Genomic DNA, 20,326 nt, shown 5'->3' with positions numbered 1-20,326 from the left:
CTACTTTCCTGGAGCTGAGTGGATGTCAGTAATCAGACAGGCGTATCTAATTCAGTGTGTCGCTGATGATTAGAGGTGTCAGCGAGTGTTTCCCACAGCAGGTGACTCACCCGCTCTCTGAGCAGCCTCTCTCTCTCTGCTTTGGCTTCCCTCAGTTTCTTCTCAATCTCAATGAGATCCAAAAGGCATGGACTGTAAGAAAAAAGTAATAATATAATTGAGTACAAAAGCTTTATACAGTTAGTTTAAATAAAAAAAAAATTCTTTAGAAAATGATCCAATTAGCTGTATTTGTTTAACAAGTTATCAGTAGAATTAAATGGACATATGAAGCATAATCAACCAGACTCAAGCTTCTCATCAGCAAAGATTGAGCTAGTGTTTAACAGGATGCGACAATGCAAAAGGCCAAATCATGACATGTGCTACATCATGAAGTATTCCTGAAACCCATCATGTAGTATGTCCAATACTATTCAATGAACAGACTTGTAACACCAGTGCAATCACCTCAACCGACACCTAACCTTATCTTCTGATGCTGCGCAAGCCCCATGTTCATTTGCAAATGTTTTATCATTAACAGACAGCTCTACACCCATTTACTTCCAGTAACACAACAAAGTACGCCTTCAACTGTTGCTGCTGTTGTATGCAAGTTCACAACGTGTGTTGCTAATAAGCCAAAAAACATAAAATAATCTGGTCATTTTGGCCCAATCTGAAATCCATCCTTTGACCATTATTCCAACTGGAAAAATTTATAATGCAATATAGTAAAAATGCTCAACCAATTACTGAATCTAATATGGATAGAAAACAAAACAACAGCCGTGGGAAAATAGTTAATAGCAAAATGCGGTTGCTCCCACTTTGATTTTACACCCAACGTGGTTTATATTGTGTGTTCGTGCAATTTTGGCCTAATTAAGAGGGTTTCTTGTTGCACTTTGCTGCCACAATGTGTTTGAAAGTATCCTAATTTATCAAAAATGGTTTTATCTGCTATAGTAAAGACATAACAAACAGAAACTGTGGTCATGGAGCAACCTGATGCCAAGTGGTTATAGTGCCTTGTGTGTCTGAAAATATACTTGATGACCACAAACCAGGACCCACTAATTAATAGTGTCAAATTATATATATACATATTTTTTGTATTAAAAATGTGAATTATGGCGCAAAAACCCTTTACATGCTACATTTCTCCACTCAGTGGGCCAAAAGAATAGCAATTAAAATCCATTCTGGTTGCATGTGAATATAATTACCTAGTACATGAACGTTGAAAAATGCATTAAAGAACCCCATTTGCTTTTTAAAAAGTGAAGACACTGACCTGGCAGCACGAGAGCTTGTTGTACTATTACATGGAGTTAGGACTCCACCACCATTGCTGGCCCCAGGTCTGTCCCCATTGCCGTGCCCACTGCTGTGCCCATTGCTCAGTCTATGGGACAGGACAGGGGATGTGAAAGCCTCTGGGGCCTGGCTGTCAGGATGCATCCTTACCAGCACTGAAAGTGGAAGGAAATAAAAAGAGACATGTGAGAACAACATGCATTGGTCAGCATAAATAGCTTTTTATAAGATTCGGCATGAGAGAAATCTGTCATGTGGTATCAAAATGTTAACTCACTCATTTTATATTTTACATACAAGAAGAGTCAGATATGATTTTCAGGAAGAGACTTAGAGGATTAAGAAGAAGAGCAAACTCCTGACAAGACGTGACATGACCCTGAAGATCCGGCTACTATTTAATGACAGATAGATGGGCATGTGAAAAACAGATACTACTGGGGAGATTTAAGGCTTAAGTATATGGATGATTCTCAGGCTCATCTGGTCCGCACAGGCAAAACCAATGTAATAACGACCTGCCAACTCTACTGACACGCCTTTGATTTGACTAAAAGGGAGGGAACTGAGCAAACAGACCAGACAAAATGAGCACAAGGGTGCAGAGAGAACATGTTTATTGTTCTATATCACAAACATCTCAGCCTGAGCAATCAGGAGGACAAAGTGAGGTAGAAAAATTGGACTCACCTTGTGCTGACACCGGCCTGTCGTTTAGTCTGTTATTGCGATGCGAGCTTCGTCTCCTGGGCAGACTGACACCTTCTTTGCTTGGATCCTAAAAAATAAAAAGACAGTGTGCTTAAAGTACATTCAAAACACAGACACTGTCATCTCAGATCTTTCTGTTAGCTATCAGCACATGTTTTGGAAATCAGTAATTGAATTAAAGCACAAATGTCAATTATGACATTAGACCAAATGATGACATTAACGGTTGCAGAAACAAAAAACCAAACCTGTGTGACAAGCTGCATACCTGCGGAGGCTTGTGAACCGTCAGAGGAGAAAGAGACATCATGCAGGGAGCTGAGCTGGTGATGTCAGACCAGTCGGTGAGCGGCTTCTTGTCTTTGCGAACCTGTTTGAAAGCCAGGTTTAAATTCCAAACCTCAGTAAAGCATCTGTGATCAACACTGGCTACAGGGTACAAATACAATCTGTTCATTTTCACCAACTGTAACCATAAAGCAAAACACGTTCTCAACATACCACATCTGCCTGAGAATTAAAACTTCCAGGAGGGATTGTAATGAGTTAAAAAATTATCACAGCTCCACTATCTTCCCCTCTATCCCTCCCTCTCCCTGCTTGACTCACAAACACATGAGCAATTCAGTCACTACATGCAGTCCACTGTTTAACCCTTGTCCGCCTCTTTCACTACTCAGCACAACAGCACATGCTGGCAGCAGAAGTGTGGCTGTTAAACATCTGCTGCACATACATCAGTGTTGTTTTCTAAGGGATTTGATAAATATTCAAAAGCTTTCTTGACACAATACAATCCAACTGTTTTCACAAATAAATATACAAATACACAAACAGCTCAGAGCACTAAAATTCCCAACACATCTGTGACAAGCAAACCACATCCTGCATGCAGTCATATTAAAGTCATACACACTTGGCCATGTTGTCTGACACTGCTTCTCCCTCTCTCCTCCTCTGTACTGCCACTCCCTTCTGCCCTCCCTTTTTCAGTCCCCTCTCTTATTTACAACAGCTGATGAACTTCACATTAATCCAGTTTCATGACGGACGCTATTTTAAAGACCCTCAGTCACACAAATCAACTCGAGTGCAGTCATTTTACTTACCAATCGCTGCAAGGATGTGAAACTTCTCCCAGCTTGCCTTCTCTCTCTCTCAGACATCCACACATTCACAACTGCAGCACCCTCCCTCACGTTGCTTACTCCTCCCTCTCTACCCCTTTCCCTCCCTCCTTTTAGTCTGAGTTAATCTCGCTCTCTCTTGCTCTCTCTCTTTCTCTCTCCCTTCCTCGCTCACTCTCGCCTCCTCCCTCTGCTTGTCTCATTTTCCCTTTTACTCATCCAGATCTTGTCTCCTGCTCTTTTTTTTTTTTTTTACTGGTGCAATCATAACTCCGATTAAATGGAAGCCACTGACTGACAATGAAAACACATAACACATGACAGCGTGGACTATACTCAGAGCTGGATAGATGTTTCACGAAACTGAACTGAAAAGAAAGAAACGGGTCATGGACACATGTTAGACTTTCGGAAATCTTTCACTACTCACAAGTGATTTAGAGATTTGGATCCAGCTTTAGTTTTGCTAGCAGTGCAACTCTTTTGATCTTTGTTAAGTTGTGCTCAGATTGAATAAAAACATATTTATGCACTTAAGGAACTGTAACCAGTAATAGAGGTTGGTTAATTTGTTTCAGGTTTTTAATACCTAACTTAATATATAGGTTTATGCTACTGCAACAGCAGCATTTATCTGGAGTCAATCTTCTCTGTACAATAATATTGACTCTCGTGTAACTTTGTTTTTCTCTTTATTGCCTCACGGTGTTAATATGTTTTCTTTAATCTGTTAAATGCTCTACTTCAATCATTAACTAGCCACCAACTTTCTCTGCTGCTTGGTTCTAAGCAGTTAATCCACAGTTTGCCTAGGCTTTATTTAGTGCCTGCTGGGGCTTGAAATAAGGCTGATGAGAATGGTGCAAGTGAACCAAAAACTGCCTGAAAAGTGTAGGCTTTGTCTGTACGAGGTGGAAGCCCAACTGTTAAGGTGAATTTGTAGAAACTGTCAGGAGTAGATGTGGGTTTGAATTTCTACCCTTTAACAAGTCTGGGAGGTTTGGCAGTTGGCCCACCATCCATACAAGTCAAGTGAATGCCAATGTGGTAACCTATACAAATGTTATACAAATTCAGTAGTAGTAGTGGGACACCAGCTCAGGGCTTCCCCCCCGAACAGGTTTTAAAGTTATTTTTAGACCTTTTCAGACAGATAATGCTTATTGGCTTTATGTAGACAAGTACGTTAGAATGAATAACCTGTTCATTTGCAGCAGTTGAAAGATATTAAAGCAATGAGGGGATCTGTAGGGTCATATGATAGCCCTCTGCAGGTTTGTCACTATGAACTGAAATCTGCAGACAGATTCTGTGCTGCTTAAAAAACCATTTAACTCATATCTGAACTCACTTCCCGGTTTGCCTCGTTCACTATACTTTGTATAACAAACACTCATCATAAGATTCTTAATTAGAAAATTTCAGAAAATTAGAAAACTGTTGCTGGCCTGCTGGGTCTTGATTTCTGCTGAGATTGTGGGATGGTGGGATCAAAATTTGGTGTAAATAACATGAAAGCATGGATCCATCCTGCATTGTATCAGTGGCTCAGGCTGCTGGTACTGTAATAGTGTAAAATCTGCTGTAGCTGTATGATGATGCCATCTCTATATGGGGTGTTTCAAGCACGTTGTGGAATCTATGCCACCAAGAATTAGAGGCATGACGATGTCAAATGTAAAAAATTCAAATACAGCCACCGTCATTAGGAGGAGCTAGCTGCCTGCTGTGCCTTAACCAAATAATCAAATACTGCTTCCAGCATATGAAACATCAAGAACAGACAACACAAAAAAGAAATAAACAGATTGGTAAAACAGAAAAGTAACAGAACTAACAAATGTGGCCATCGCAATAGCAACTACACCAGTTAAATAAAGACCAAAAGTTAGTAAAACCCACAGTATGACAAATCCCACATACCATTTGGGTGTGTATGAGCTCCCTCTTCTCTTTCCTCAAGGCATTCATCTCTCTCTCTTTCTCCTTTTCCATGTCCCGCAGCTGTCTCTCTAACCGTTGGACTTGCTCCTGAAAATTCAGACAATCATTCCCATCAGTGCGGACTGGATATGGCTTCCTGTCCTCCGAGATAATATCACGTGCTGTAGCTGATTCATGTAGCTGTTCTGAGTTTACCTTATCTTTTCATTATGCTGTGATGTAATATTGAGTAAATATCCCCCGATGTGACAGTGCGTATGTCGCTGTGAGTAAATACAGGTCACTAAGCTGAGTCCATCTCTTCAGCCGAGACACAATGCAAATCAAATGGCCATTTTGCAAGTTAATGAGAGGCACAAGACTGACACAGGAGAGCAGGACTGGAGAAGCAACTTCAATGAATATATGGCTGATATAAAATCACCACTTTAGGGCAGTAAGAGTGAGAGATGTCATGTGCATCGAGGCCACAGTGCAGCTGAGTCAACTAGCATCCCTCTCACACAATCCCAGCCTTCATCTCCGGGGCTGCGCTCCTCCTCCTACATTCTGAAGCTAATTGAGAAACAACTGAACATTATTTTCATCATCTATGTTTATGGAATTGTAAATGTTGGAAGGAAGAACAGCTTTTTGGAACAGCCAGCATTGAAATGTAAGTCAAGACTACCGGTGTACAAAGTAACAAACTATTAAGAATTTAAGTTTAGTTCTTTTAGCTATCCTAGCATGTCATGTTTGGTTGGTTCACTTTGAAATATCTCAGCAATTACTGACATGCAAAAAAAAAAAAATTTCCCAAGAGCATTAATCCCTCTTTGGTGATCCTCTGACTTAGAATGTGAGCAATGTTGTTTTTGTGTCATTCTGTGTAATTGGTGCGTTTCTTTCCTTTTATAAAAAAAATATTGGACATAATCTGTGAGAGAGTGAGACTATTCAGAGTATAGAAGACTTCTAAATGAGGCATAAGATCGTTAATCACGTTAACTCCACTCTGGCACACAGTTTGGCTAGTCAGGATGAGTTTTCAGTTAGTGTCATCATCAGGTTATATTACGAAGCACATGCTGCCTGCTAAAATCAGCATGAGATCATTACTGGGGTCTGAACATTTAGCTCAGAATAAGCAGCACCCAACCATGATAGAAAAATGACCTGACAACACAGAAAAAAAATTGCACTAGGAATTAAGGCAGGGGTGGGCAACTCCAGGCCTCGAGGGCCGGTGTCCCTGCAGGTTTTAGATGTGTCCTTGAACCAACACAGCTGATTTAAATGGCTAAATTAGCTCCTCGACATGTCCTGAAGTTCTCCAGAGGCCTGGTAACGAACTAATCATGTGATTCTAAAACCTGCAGAACGCTTCCCATCCCTCTGAGCCACGGTCACCCCAGTCCATAAATAAGAGTATGCACACCCAACGTGTCAGTTGAACAATTGAATTTAAATTCAAGTGCCAACATGTTACAGATCTTTTGAAACTGCCATGGGAATCCTGATCTGAAGAGTTTTGTTGGTTTAATGTTGCTCAAGGGCAGAATAGCTAATCTCTTAAAAAATACCCTCACAAATAAGCATGATTTCAAGCATTTTTAGTCGACAATATTATCTTTCAGTCAGGATTGTGCAACCCTTCTTTTTCCATATCTCCTCATCTTCTTTAATCTTTTCAGACTCTCCTAATCATCTCTCCTCTTTTGCTTCCATGTGTTTTGCTCTATAATTTTTCACTCATGGTGGCCTGATTAAGCTTCTTGTATAGCGCTGTGCGACATAATCAAGGTGACGTTTTGAGGTAAAGAGTACAAGCTCGTGCCGAAAGAAGAAGAACAAGCCTTAAATACATAAAAACAAGCATGAACTGTAACTGCAAAGAGAGGTTATGTGTACAGCAGAACAACCCATCTAATGTGGTGATTAATGTGATTAATTTCACTTTTAAAGTGCAACAGCCCTGAAATGCTATCCGAGTCAGATTTATCACTTTGTTGTTTGATGCCAACAACTCTGTGATTATTGTTGGAGGTTTGTGGTTCTTCTGTTCACTTTCTGGTCGGTCTTCTCCTCATTTTAACTCTCAAAAAGAGGAAAACAGATTTCAGCAAAAGCTAGGAGCATGGTGCAACACATTTTAGAAAAAAAAAAACCCACAATCTTTATGTGTCTCTAAAAGAAGCATGGAGACTGTCCAGACTGTGATCAAAAAGAACTGGGTCCTGTTTCTATAGATCTTTTGGAAAACTGTTGTACTGGTATATATTCAAGTGTTAGCTGTTCCTATCATTTCATCCACTTATTGTATGCACAAGTATGACATCACATGTCTGCACTGATGCGGAATTTATGTGAGAGTAAACACTGAAAAAAAAGCATGTGACCCTGATAACACTTCAAGGAGCAGCTGTGTAACTGTCTCAAAAACTATCTCAAAGACGCGCTGTTTACCTGTGCAACGTTGACCAAAAGCTTCTGGCATGAGATTTCCTTTTCAAGCTCTCCTTCACTCTCTCTCTCCTTGCATTTGCTCTCATCCTCTTCAACAATGCCGGTCTCTCGCTCCAGAAAATTAAACTCCCAATCCTCAAAGGCCCGAACTGATGCCTCCATCGCCTCCTTCTCCTGAAATGAAGACAAAAAAAAAAAATTGTGTAAATAAAGGTGCTTTTTTATTGTGAACTGCTTGCTAAAATGTGTCTTGTTCTGGAGCCTAAGAGAAGGTTTATGAATGTAACATCCCCAAGAAATTTATGTGGGAAAATCAAAAGTGAATGGATGGAGGGACGATACAAAACAATGCCTTTGGCACTCTAGTACAACAATAACTACTGAATGAATTGACTGGTTGATTGATGGAAACATTCCATCGTTCTGTTTTATGCAGTCCAGTCACTGGTTTTTCTACTTATATGCTTAAAACAATAACCCCCCACACATCCAGATGTTAGCACTGTTAGCACCCTTATTTAATACACCAATCAAGATTATAATAATAATAATAACATAAATAAGAGTGAACTCTTTACTGGATTTTTTTAGTGCAGATCCATGTATGAGTATGGTCACCTTTAAAGGTTGATTCATGCTCTTACAGAGATATTTTTAACTTTGTGCAGAACTTTTTAAAGTTTGGCAAGCCTCGTTCCATCGTCACTTTACATGACAAAAGAGTTTACTAGAGAGAAATCAATCGACAATGCTACACTTCCTTTGAGAAGTAGTTTAACACCTTTTATTACACAGCTAGTAATATCAAACTGACAATTGCTGGCACAATGCTGCTACTCACAAATGCCAAATTAGCTTATTTATAATCTCCAGGTTATTTGTATTTCTTTATTATCATGATCTCACAATACTTCTCAAACATCTTGTTGTGACTCAAACTTTTTAGTGTACAATCAAAAGACTTGAGTACGTACTTATGTGGACAAAAAGTTAAGTGAACTTAAGAGCTTCATTATTCTCAAGGTTTGGCAACCGGAGGCACACTTCCAGTATAAGCACAAAATTCAATGCTTCACTGCCTATTGAAACACTCAACGGCCTCACTGGAATGCCTGCTCTCTTAGTGCTGTGCAACACGTACTTAGGTCCTGTTTGTGTGCATGTATGCAGCTTTTTTTCTGTGAAGCAACTTGTGAAAAACCTGTTTTCTAGAAGCCCTTTCCAAATAAATCCGACAAGTTACCACAGAAAGGAACCAGCTACCGGACAACACTAAACCTGTCATTAAACAATGCGATTTAAACAAAAAGGTTTCTCATCTTGTTCTGTTACATTCACAGGCAAAACACACATCCTGTGTTTTGTTTAGGTGTGGGTAAACATTAGCACTTCAGGTTGAACAGGTACTGAACAATCACTCACTGTATTCAAGACAATATTATGTGCAAGACTCAGCGCTGTCAACACACCTTGTATCTGTGATATATCAAAACAGCACACCGAGCATTAGCTGCAGTTTTATGTTTTATCTAGATAACTGCCATCGAGACACAACCATTGGGATGTTTTTGTGTCTCTCTATATTTAAAAAAAGGCAGGATTAGATGTTTAAAAACAGAAAACGGAAAAGACCCAGATGTGTTTTTGGGTGGTACTGGAAATCTTGAGCATACAGTTTTTAAAAATGATTTACAGCCCACACCCTAAAGTAGGAAACAGACGTTTGATTACCACAACTTCAAGGAATCTTATCTGGCTAAAGCCCGCTGGTCAGTTTTGTGTTTGTGTTTAACATATTTTGAAGAATCATCATTGTAGATGAAATGACAATGATGCTGGCTCTGTTGGTTTTGCAGATGTTTTGATTGAAGAAAGAAAAAAAAAAAGAACACTGTTGATCACCCAAATGACTAACTGTAACTGTCATCCTCCACCCATGCTGAAAATGTCCTACTCGCCTTCTGTAGCTGCAGCATTAGCTGTTCTCGCTGACTTTCTGGCTGACTTGGGATCAGTTTCTCTTTTTCTTTGCACCTACTCTTCAGCTCCTCCACCCTGCGTCGCTCCTCTTCCAGATTCTCTCGTTCCTGCATTTACAGAGAGTTAGAAAAGAGCGAGCAAAAAACTGAAATGCAAAACAAAAACTCTGCCTGAAAAGAAACAAGAGCAACAGGTCTATTAACCTTTGTTTACAATGAGGGCTGGATATATTTATCTTGAAAACATGTCACATGTTTGACATCTAACGGTTAATGCATGGGAGCTGACTTATCACTGACACGATCTTGTGTTGACTTTAGCTGCACATTACTGAGCCTACATGCCAGTTTCTTCTGGGGGTGTAAGTCCTACACTAAGACACTCGAAGTCTAGGAGGGCTTGAAATATGAAGGTGTGGCATTGGAGGTTAGGGGTTAAAAAAAAACAACCCATAACATCTGCCAAGTTTTAAGTATTTAAAAAGAAAAAAAAATACTAAAACTGTATTAGATAATATCACATGTATCTTTTACCTTTTGTCTGTCTGTGTGTTTGTGCTTCTCTCTTTGCCCGGCCTCCTCCTGTAGATCCTTCAGCTTCTGCGTGTGTTTGTGCAGCCGGTCCTTCTCTGTCTGCAGCTCTCCTTGTAGCAAAGCAATCTCCAGCTGCAGCTAAGAGGGTAGAAGACGCGACCGAGGTGAATCATACTGACCTGACCTTATGCAAGTCAGAGTTAAGCATTCCTTTATCGTGACTGTAGTGGAGTTTGGAAACGGCGCTGCAATTTCAATGTGCATGCATCAGCAGAAACATCAAAACCACTTTTACAAGTTTCGCAATTGATCTGATAATACCAAGTCAATTTTCTCAATCAAATAACTGGAATAACATGTTAACCCTATCAGCTCTTCAGCGACTTTATCCAGCAGTTTTTTTGCACGGTGACATAACATTTTTGTCCAGATCATGTGACATGCTCACCTCAATGTTTAGCTCTTCCTTCTGCTGTTCGATCTCTGTGATTCGCTGTTGGAGCACGGAGGGTGATGGCAGGACCCTCAGTGAACCCACCTCCAACTTTTTAATGAAGGTCTGACAGAAAGCAGGAAAAAGAATGAGCAGACAGAGTGACCACATGCAGGCTGTTAGGCTGGGAAGGGCTCAGACCAGCAATGATGATTCATTGTTTTAACCAGAATTAAAAGGTCTAACAAATGACTACATCACCACCATAGACAGCTTCCTCTCCCTCACCTTCTCGTTCTCTGCGCTGCTACTTTCTGTGTCAGACTCTGCCCCTGAGGAGGCGGGACTCTGACCTTCAGTCATTCTGGTGATCCACGGAGGCCGCAGACCCTGCTGCCACTGACTCCTGGAGTTTTCCATATTGTGTTGGGGCATTTCTATAGTCTGAAACAGAGGAGGGAGTAAATGAGAGCTGGAGAGTGTGGGGTTGGAGGGGTGTCTGGTTGACTTTAGTGAGTATTGTAGTAATCTAATATGCTGCATGGCTGAAGGTGTGTGAGGGATCAGGTGACAGTTTGCTGAGGGGATAGGATGGTTGAATAAAGCAGCATAAGCAGAGAAATCCCCTCCAGCTTCCAGAAAACAGTCTGTGAAAACACCTTGCTTTGAAGAGTGGAAGTGAAAGAGCGGAGTTAATATCCTATATGCGTGGTGGTTTGTGGTTGGGTTTCAGGATCTCTCTCTTAGCGAAGGACTATCAGCGTGTGTAGACACAAGCGTGATAAACAACAGTATGTTCTGCTGTAGCTTCAATGGTCATCAATTACAATTTGAAAGGAGCAAGATCAGAAAAGGCTTTGAAGTACTGTTATATTGTACTTTATCTTCTCTGTCACATTCATGTGGATTTACTGAAGAAAATATTGTTACGTACAGAGCATATGATGTGCTACATCAAAGAGCTTAGGAACATGTCAGCCTACAATATCCTAATCTCTTCATTATGTTTTGTGCTTCCACCCTCATCTTTGTGGTCTCTCTCTCTCTCTACACACACGCACAAACAAACCCTAGCAGAAACACCCATGTGTGCACAGGCCAAAACAAATTTGTGGGAAAATACTTTTGATTACTATTGTCCAACCTTTTCCCACCATCTTCTCTCGCCCTCCATGCAGACCTTATTAGGTTGCAGGGAATGCACGCTGAGCAAAAGTAGAGATAAATTTAAGCCAAGATATGAGCGAGAGCTTCCAAACAACCACTGGCACACTGACATCCAGAGGGGGGGGGGGGGGGGGGGGAGAGCACTGGGGAGGGATGAAAAGGCATGGACAGAGAGCAGCAGAGACCAGCAAGGGGGTGGCACATCTCATTTCTAGTGATATAATGGATGGAAAAAAAGCTGATGTGTCCTACATGTGGCTATAGATTACAATAATGTTCATACAACAAACATGTTACGTCTTGACAGTGAAAAAGTAGAATTTGCACCTTTAAAATAAAGACTAGATCACTGTGACTCATCTACCTTTTTAAGAATGTAGAGTGGTCTGTGGAGGAAACACAAATAAATGTGAGCGTTATCTTTTGATGGGGTATGTATACAGGGTATTTCCCTAAAACAAGCTGAAACTGCACTTTCCGTTTCAGGAGTGATATTTTACCACTTCTGGTACCTAAAGGAGAAATGTGACTGAGGACTATTAATGGTCTGTGATGTGTGTTATTTTCCCCGTGCAGTCACAGTTTACAGTATGACACTGATATATAGGCTCCCACGAGACAGAAGCTATTAAAAAATAATAATAACAACATACATTTTACATGAAAACAGAAAAACAAACAAATAAAAACACCAAGAACCAGCAGCCCAATGAAAGGAGGTCCAGACAACTAAGCAAAGTAACAAAACTTTGACATAGATTGAAAGTTAATTAATATTAATATTTTTGTAATATTATGTGCATATGCTTGATTACACAAACATTTCTAATTAATTTTATGTAACAATATTGAATAATTAAACAGTTTATTCACTAATGAAGTCATCTATTAAGATAGTGATTCAGCATTTGTCAGGACAGGATAACTATGTCCTGATAACCCCAGGACAAGGGTGGGCAAGAGTATTACAAACAACCAAAGATCCACCGACATATCTTTTTTGGCTGACACTGGTCTGTAATCAAATCAGGCGGAATATGCTGGTGTCAGTGGCTGACAATTAGCTGTTGTGAAGAGCTAAAACAATTTAACACACTTAAGTTATTTTAAACATTTCCTGAAATGGTACAGTATTAAATAACAGAAATATAATAATAATTTAAAAACATATTAGTTTTAGATTTTGTTCAAATTTTTGCTTTAAACATACGTATCAGCCTAGAATACCTACAAGCACCTATCACCATAATGAGTCTTGCACAACACCTCACTCAAGACCTGATTGATGAAATGTAAAAAAAACAAAAAACAAAACCCTGAACATTAGAGGCACCATAAAAGAAATATGTATCCTATATTAGACTGGACTACATAAATTATTTGGCCACTAAATAGGAGTAAACAGGAGTAAAAATGCAAGCAAAAAGAATTAAGACAGTATGCTTTGTATCATAGTTCGGGCAATTACAGTAACACACAAAGAGAGAAAGTTAATGTGTAAAAAGTTGGGTCCTCGCTCTCTGATCCTCTGATATTCAGTGAAAGCTGTCAATTTCAGGGAAAACAGGACAGGGAGAGCGTCACAGTGAATTACATCATAATCCAAACAAACATTAGTGCAAGTGTTTGACCTCTAACTAAAGTCCAGCAAGATACCCTATCAATGCTAGAGCCAAGACATACAGGAGTAAAGTCCAGGCCTCCATATTAACACGGTGGTTTGTGTAAATAAAACAATCAAAAAGGCAAAAGAAACACTAATGAAACAAGATGGAGCGAGACAGTAAAAAAAAGGGGGAGCAAAGCTCTGCCTGAAAGGCAGATCAAAGAACAAAGCAGAGTTTTGTGCCCAAAATAATTGGACTTGATTACGGGGAGGGGAGCGCCTCTGGAGAATAAGATGCCAGAGAAAGAGAGAATGACCGGAGATGCAGTTCAGGATCAAGTGGGATCGTGTGTGTATGTGTGAGTGTGTGTGTGCGTGCGTGTTATGTAAGGAATCCCCAGAGCAAAAACAAAAACGCAACCCTCAGAAATCGGCCTGATCATATACGTTAACTTCTATCGGTGCAAAGTATCAGTCACAGATCATTTATAGCCAATATCTGATTCACCACAACACAAACAGTGTGAAGGGGTTATGCCTGTTTGACAACATATCAAGCAGACATGAGAAAAATGCTACTCGTGTCACTTTATCTCACACAGCATGTGTGTTCACTTCAGAAAAGTTTTATCTTGCTCTTTTACTGTGATGCTTCTCACTTCGTTTGATCCCAGCTTATCCAAACAGAAGTGAGTCAGTATGTGGGTTTGTGTCCCGATTCATGACTAACCAGCAAATTGGATTTTTTCTGGAACATTTCATTTGCTGCCACTGCCTGTAATTTCAAGAACTTATAGCAGTTTTGGTATGTGTGTGCTCCTGTATGCTGGAAGCAGCTAACGCAGCCTTGAGCTACAAGACTTAAGCGGAGATAAGGAGGTCACGGAAAACTGGTGAGCTCACACCTTTCCAATCCTGCACTCCTTCAATCCCAACCAATGCTGACTCACAGCACATTACTTGAAGATATTTATCAGACTTTGCACAGCTCCCTCTGGAGCCACAAAAGCTTTTATACAACTTGTCCGTGTATGCAGAAGCACTCCCAGCGAGTTGTAGGAGACTTTGCTTGTAACAATCTGTGGAGTTTCTCATTAAGTCTGAAAGCCGGAGCCAAGGTAACCTGATGATGTCATAAGTGCTGTTTTAATCAAACTGTAAATGAGTCAAAGTTGATATTATATAATGTTGAAATCAATAATGCTCCACGTGACGTGTAAATTGAAGAATAAAATGTATGCCTCTGACCCACTGGTTTAACAAACAAAAGCTAACCTTATCTAAATTCAAATAATCTGTTCCTGAAACTGGAATATTTTTTCTTTTGCTTATTCTTCAATTCAGCCGAGACTGGAGGCCACCCAGGGTTCTGCTCAAGATTTCTTCCTGTAAAGGGATCCTCCCAACCCCACCACCAAAACAGGGACTGAAAAGATCCCCACACCTCCCCTTGGAAGTTACACGTTCACTACGTATACACACATTTCACACACATGTGATACTTTATTATTGGCTCAATCAGAGTCACGACATAAACTGAACCTTTAAGAACTGTAATACCAACAGCTTAATAAAACAGGGAGAGCTATGTCTGTCAGTAAGACCTTCTACTATGTGCATGTGTCAGTGCAACAAAATGACTGGCTTGTATGTTTTCTGTTTCAGCTTTGGATCATATTTAGTAGCTTTGCTGGATTTCCCTCCATAATAATAATAATGTAAGATTTATCTGACATGTAAAGTGCCCTAAGTGACTGTCATTATGAAGTGGAGCTTTATGGTTAAAACTGAATGTAACAATTGAAAAGAAACTGAATGACGCTATTCCTCCCTCTCCTCCTTATCGGGGTTCAGGTGTATAAGCAGCCACCTCCTTTAACTCATTCTAGGGTACACTGAGGCATTCCCAAGCATGCTGAGACACATAATTACCCCACCATATCTTGTGTGGAGAGATTATGTCTGTGTCTGTTCCAGGGCCTTCTGCCTGGAACAGACACATGCCCAAAACACCACATATAGGAGGTGTCCAGCAGGCATCCAAGTCAGATGTTTGAATTACCTCAACTAGCTCCTTTTGACATGGAGTAGTAGCAACTTTACCCTTTCCTAATGATTAAGCTCCATCCGTTAATTGCCATCTTATCGTGGGGGAGGAGTTGGCGTACTTGCTTGATCCCAGGAGCTATGTTTTCTGGGGCAATTTGCCCCCCGGTAAGGTCTAAATTGGTCTTAGGTGTGCCCAGACTAAGAGGCATTCAGGGGGGGAAAAAAAAAAAACAACCTTAGGAAGAAGTAGTCAAGGTCAACTACTAATCGGCCTGCCATAGGGTTATCATTGCTCCACCCCAGAGCTTCATGGACTTGGTTCAAGGGTGGGTGCTTGCAGGGGAGTGGTTGTCAGGCCTTAGCCTATGGAGTCTGGCCAGGAACAGCACAAAAGCTGTGCATCCATCAACTGCAGGAGGAACACGGAGCACAGAGGTAATAGGAGTTTGATTCCTTTTTGATGGTTCTAAGGAACTGAATACAGTACATAGTGTGGAGGAAAACCATTTGTTCATTTTGACTCTAAACTCAGAGCTGCCTGTGACAGGTTTACAATTCATTCCAATAACACTCCAAAATGACCTTGTCCTCATCCGGACCCCTCATTAGTAAGTGGCTAACGAAAAGTATGGGGATAACCACAGTGTGCACAAAACCATAAAGTCAACACTGACAAGAGCAATATTCCACTAGCTGTTCAGGACAAAAGAGCTCTGACCATGGCATGCCCTGTGTGGGTGTGAATGCTGATTACAGCCTGTCACTGTGTGTTCAATGCAGGAGAACTATAGTTTAAAACGTCACATGAGCAGCATGTGAGCTAAAGTGCCTCGTATAGAGCAGGGTAGCTTACAATGCCAAATTAATCCACACGAGGAAGGCTTAGAGGTGAACTCACTCAGTTCATTCATAATAGTATAACAATGCAGGTCTGAGCGATAAAAGTGCATCAGCTTCAAACTAATTTTACAGACACAATTAAAAAAAACTGAGAAGCCAGATCCTTTTGAATGAGTAGGAGCTGACCCAGCTTATACAGTGACAGTTTGATTTTCAGCAGTTAATATTTGCCCAGGCAAACAACAACTGTAGGGAATTTATAGGATTTTATATACTAAACTGGGTATGATCAAAACACCTACCTGTGCAAGTTTTTAGAGCAGAACAATTAAGAAGAAGCAATACTTTTAAAATTTAAACTCAAAAACATCATTAATTCTGTCCATTTAAAGGATCTGTAAGTTATAAAATCAGTTTGGCTTTCCAAAATATACATACACTGTGACTTTACACTGCATGGTAGCGTCTTGTACATTGGCATGACACAAATCAGAAGTGCATGTTCAATGGCCATCATAAAAGGCTTCTCCAGTTAGTTGCTGTCTCTCATCTTTCGAAGGAAAAACATCAAAACCAGCCATTAAGCCTTGCGACCTATTAGGACAAGTCACATATTCTTTTTATTAGCCACAATTACAGGCTGTGGCTTCGATCACACACTCCAAATCACCAGACCTTATAGGGTTCTGCTCAATGGCAAGCCTGACATCATTACATCACTATCTTATTCATAGAAGGTTTCCAGAGAACAAAAATAAATTTCCTATTTTATTGTCAAAAATGTAAGCACAGAAGTCCCACTTTTTACCACTTACTCGCACTGGCCCTGCTACACTCTCTGGCTCGCAGCAAAGGAAAAAACAACAACAAAAAAAACACTTAAAGTGATGGTCTCATTTTAGAAGAATGAATTTTGGTTGGAAAATCTTTTGTTTAGTGTTCCAGTGCTGGCTTCAGCCAGAGTGCAATAGGTACTGCTTTATATGTGTGCAATGCACATTTTAAATGTTTATGCACACTCATTAGCCTTCACGAAGCAGAGGAAAAAGTATTTGTGGACATTTGGGCCAAAAGCCTACTGAAATTTAACAGAGTGAATCCTGTGGATGACTGCAGCAATCTCTGGATCTGCTGCATATGGCTCCTGCTGGCTCAGCACAGAGGACCCGAAAGCTGTCATCGCCACACAAGTTTCTGAGCAGGAAGAGCAGGTGAAAGCAGTCCTGGCCGTCACCCAGCTGTTAAGGGTGGAGCGGTCTATCCTGCCTGACACCTGGGTTGGCAACGCATATAACAAAAGCAGTGATGCAGCTAAAAACAACAACAACATAGACTTCTGCATCTGAATTATGTATTTCACTTATGAAAAATGGGCTGACTAGAGAAGAAAAAAAAACTGGGAAAAGCAACTGTTACTGGAAATCTCACTGCAGAACCACTGTTGTTTACACATTCCAGTGGAAAATTTCTTGACCAGCTAATGTCAGGTTTAGATATTTTTTAGTGATGGCAATGGGAACTTGACAAGATGAAGTTTTTTTAAAATTAGTTTCAATTGTCATTCGTACTTTCCAGATTGTGCGAGGCATCCTAGAGAATGAAAATGCAAGGCTCTTCTTCAGAACTTGGCTTCGAGATCAGAAAAAAACAAAGTAGAACAAACAGATAAGTGGTTTCTGTAGCCAAGTATGGGCTCAATTTTAAATGCTTTAATCCAGTGCCAACACTATGACAAAGTATTGTTGCGAGTACTTCAAATACTGTGTTTGAGGGATAAAAGATATCTAATATAAGCTCTCTAAACAATAAAGGAATCTATCTAATATAAGAAATAAACAGACAAGATTATGAACTTTCCATTTAGCTTTTTTAGCCAATATTGTTTTGTTTTCTGAACTTTCATATGGGTTTTTGTAATGAGCCCTAACTGAGCAGAAACATGGTGAATTATTTTAAATCAGGATATTATTCAGAGGTCAACATTATTCTTCTCACTTAAAGATAGTTTCAACAAGTCAACCTCTGTTTACTGAAACACAACAGCTGAAATCAGGAGAAGGAGAGAGCACATTATAAAAAGTTGAAAAATATATTGATGCATCATCTTCAATGTAGTGCTGCAACCGTTAGTTGGGCAATCAGTTGGTTCTAAGCTTTGGTAATTTACAATAAGTAAACAAAAGGAAAGTAAAACTCATGTGTCCAACAAAATGTGGATTTTCCACTCTTCTCGGTTTTTAGAGTGTTCGTAAGACTAAAACTTTACTGCAGAAACTGATGAAATTATGATTGTCATGTTACATTTCTTTTAGCCAGACTTTAAAAAAACAGATTTTGGATTTTGAAACCCACGTGTCATGATGGCAAGAATCCTCATTTTCAAAATCCTGATTTTGTGATCACTGTCACACAGTGTATTAGAAGACGTTACTAGTAACACCTGAGCTTTGTCGCAAGTTCACAGCTGCACTCAAACTAAAATACTGTATATCACAAACAGAAAGCACGCTTTCTCTTAGCCACACAGCCATCTAACTGTTGCCTTAAATAAGACCCACACATTAGAAAGTCAAAGTATAAAGCAAATGCAGGCATTAAGGTATAATATGAGAAAATCTCTCAAGGCCCTTGTGATTTATCTGCTACTGTGTTTCAGTTCCTGGCATCAAGGCAAGTTCAACTGTATTCACAGCAGTACTTTGGTCTGAGTAAACCTGTGGGAACTGTGATGCAAGGAGTTATCCTTTAATGACTACCCGGGACACTGGGCTCAGACACAGATTTGTCAAATGTGCATTCAGACAAAACATGTGTGATTGAGACTGGGGAGTAAAAGCCAAAGGCAGAAGACTCCAGACAACAAATCCTCACAATCCCACCTCAGCCCGCTCTCCCACCCACTGTTTACTTTGAGTGCTGATGGAACGATAAAAGGGGAGGTATCCCCGGGTCGTTGTAAACAAAAAGGGGAAATTTATATAAACTCTGTGAAATTTATCTCAGAGGACATTGCTTTGGATATTTTTAAAGATAAGACGTGAGTCAAAGCGTGGTATGAAACATTACGAAACACTATCATTTTATTAACGCAGCCCAGGTTTCAAGCAAGAGGACAGTTTTGCTTTGAGGAAACTGTGTTAATTTCTCTTTTGTTCTGAGTGGAGAGATTATATACTCTAGAGATGGTCGCTGGTAAGTTGGTAACAGCACAGTAATGTCAAGATTGAGGTTTAAACACAGCCTGCTTAAGGCTCTCTGCCAAGAGCAAAAACTGTGTGCTGGAGAGGTCTGCTGACTTGCTGCTAAACAACAAAACCGATTCAAAAACAAAAATACGGCTCTTACCTGATAAACGTGGTCCAACTTCAGCAAGACATGCGGGTCCTCTGACGAGTCATAGCATAGTGACAAAGCCGGACTAAGTCAGAAGGGAAAACACGAGAGGGGGGAAAAAAAACAGCGAAGAGTCACTTCAGTAAACTTTTTTTGAACGCTGTTTCACTTTCAGGTACTGTCAGCGTTACTTTGACCTCGCCAGCTGCTGTCTCTGTTAAACCGACGCTCACTTATCGCATTTTTTCTGGTGTTTAATCCTCACCTGGTTTGATTCAGTCCCTTCCCAGCAAAAAGAAAAATAATGACAGATGAGCGCGAGCGGTTTGTCGGCACCAACAGGTGAAAGCACGCGGAGGAGGGCGACGACAGAGAAGGCGGATGCCGACTAATTAAAGTGTTAAGGCTAGCGGTAGTCACAAACCAGTATGCATACCTTTTTTCTCGACAGACCTCACACCCGGTTTCTTCGCTGTGGAGACCTCGGGGAGAGTTTCGTTCAAGTCTGGCACTGAAATGGGATTTCTATTCTGGGAACTGACCGGGTTTTCTCATTGTGGAGTGATCTGGGCATGCTGCCATACTCTGCGAAGAGACTACTTAAATACATTTGATGACATGCTCCTGTGGGAATAATATAATAATATACTGATACAGAAGAGGCTGAAACAACTGCACAGGCTCCAATTTAGTTCTGAGAAGCATGGTCGGATTAACTCCCTAGGGGGGGGGGGCTAATTTTGTGACAGATTTGTCCAAATTTGTCACCAAATTCATGAAACAGCCAGTTTAA

The 20,326-nt window shown here is 40.4% G+C and overlaps 1 protein-coding gene and 1 long non-coding RNA gene across 8 annotated transcripts in view; one reads left to right on the top strand and one right to left on the bottom strand.

Moving 5' to 3' along the window:
- The window catches only part of phldb3 (pleckstrin homology-like domain, family B, member 3), a 24,970-nt gene extending 4,644 nt beyond the window's left edge, over positions 1–20,326 (bottom strand). Inside the window, exons 1-13 of one of the 7 annotated variants that reach the window (XM_026183675.2) lie at positions 19,970–20,326; positions 19,546–19,618; positions 11,683–11,743; positions 10,827–10,982; positions 10,554–10,664; positions 10,106–10,243; positions 9,551–9,679; positions 7,593–7,766; positions 5,124–5,231; positions 2,342–2,443; positions 2,053–2,140; positions 1,340–1,517; positions 111–192 (exon numbers count right to left, since the gene is read on the bottom strand). In XM_026183675.2, the coding sequence (XP_026039460.2) occupies positions 111–192; positions 1,340–1,517; positions 2,053–2,140; positions 2,342–2,443; positions 5,124–5,231; positions 7,593–7,766; positions 9,551–9,679; positions 10,106–10,243; positions 10,554–10,664; positions 10,827–10,982; positions 11,683–11,712 (1,296 nt within the window). In that variant the 5' untranslated portion in view covers positions 11,713–11,743; positions 19,546–19,618; positions 19,970–20,326. Of the gene's footprint in view, positions 1–110; positions 193–1,339; positions 1,518–2,052; positions 2,141–2,341; positions 2,444–5,123; positions 5,232–7,592; positions 7,767–9,550; positions 9,680–10,105; positions 10,244–10,553; positions 10,665–10,826; positions 10,983–11,682; positions 11,744–12,032; positions 12,092–19,545; positions 19,619–19,798; positions 19,948–19,969 lie in introns of those variants that run through there. The other 6 variants (XM_080308075.1, XM_026183677.2, XM_026183679.2 and 3 more) reach the window with 6 other exon arrangements.
- On the top strand, positions 13,452–14,948 carry LOC145431842 (uncharacterized). The gene is made up of 2 exons (XR_013912149.1): positions 13,452–14,429; positions 14,656–14,948. It is a non-coding gene; the product is annotated as an uncharacterized LOC145431842 (long non-coding RNA).

This window comes from Astatotilapia calliptera, chromosome 11, assembly GCF_964374335.1.
Source record: "Astatotilapia calliptera chromosome 11, fAstCal68.1, whole genome shotgun sequence".
Taxonomy (NCBI): Eukaryota; Metazoa; Chordata; class Actinopteri; order Cichliformes; family Cichlidae; genus Astatotilapia; species Astatotilapia calliptera.
This window is presented reverse-complemented; position numbering and strand designations above follow the sequence as displayed.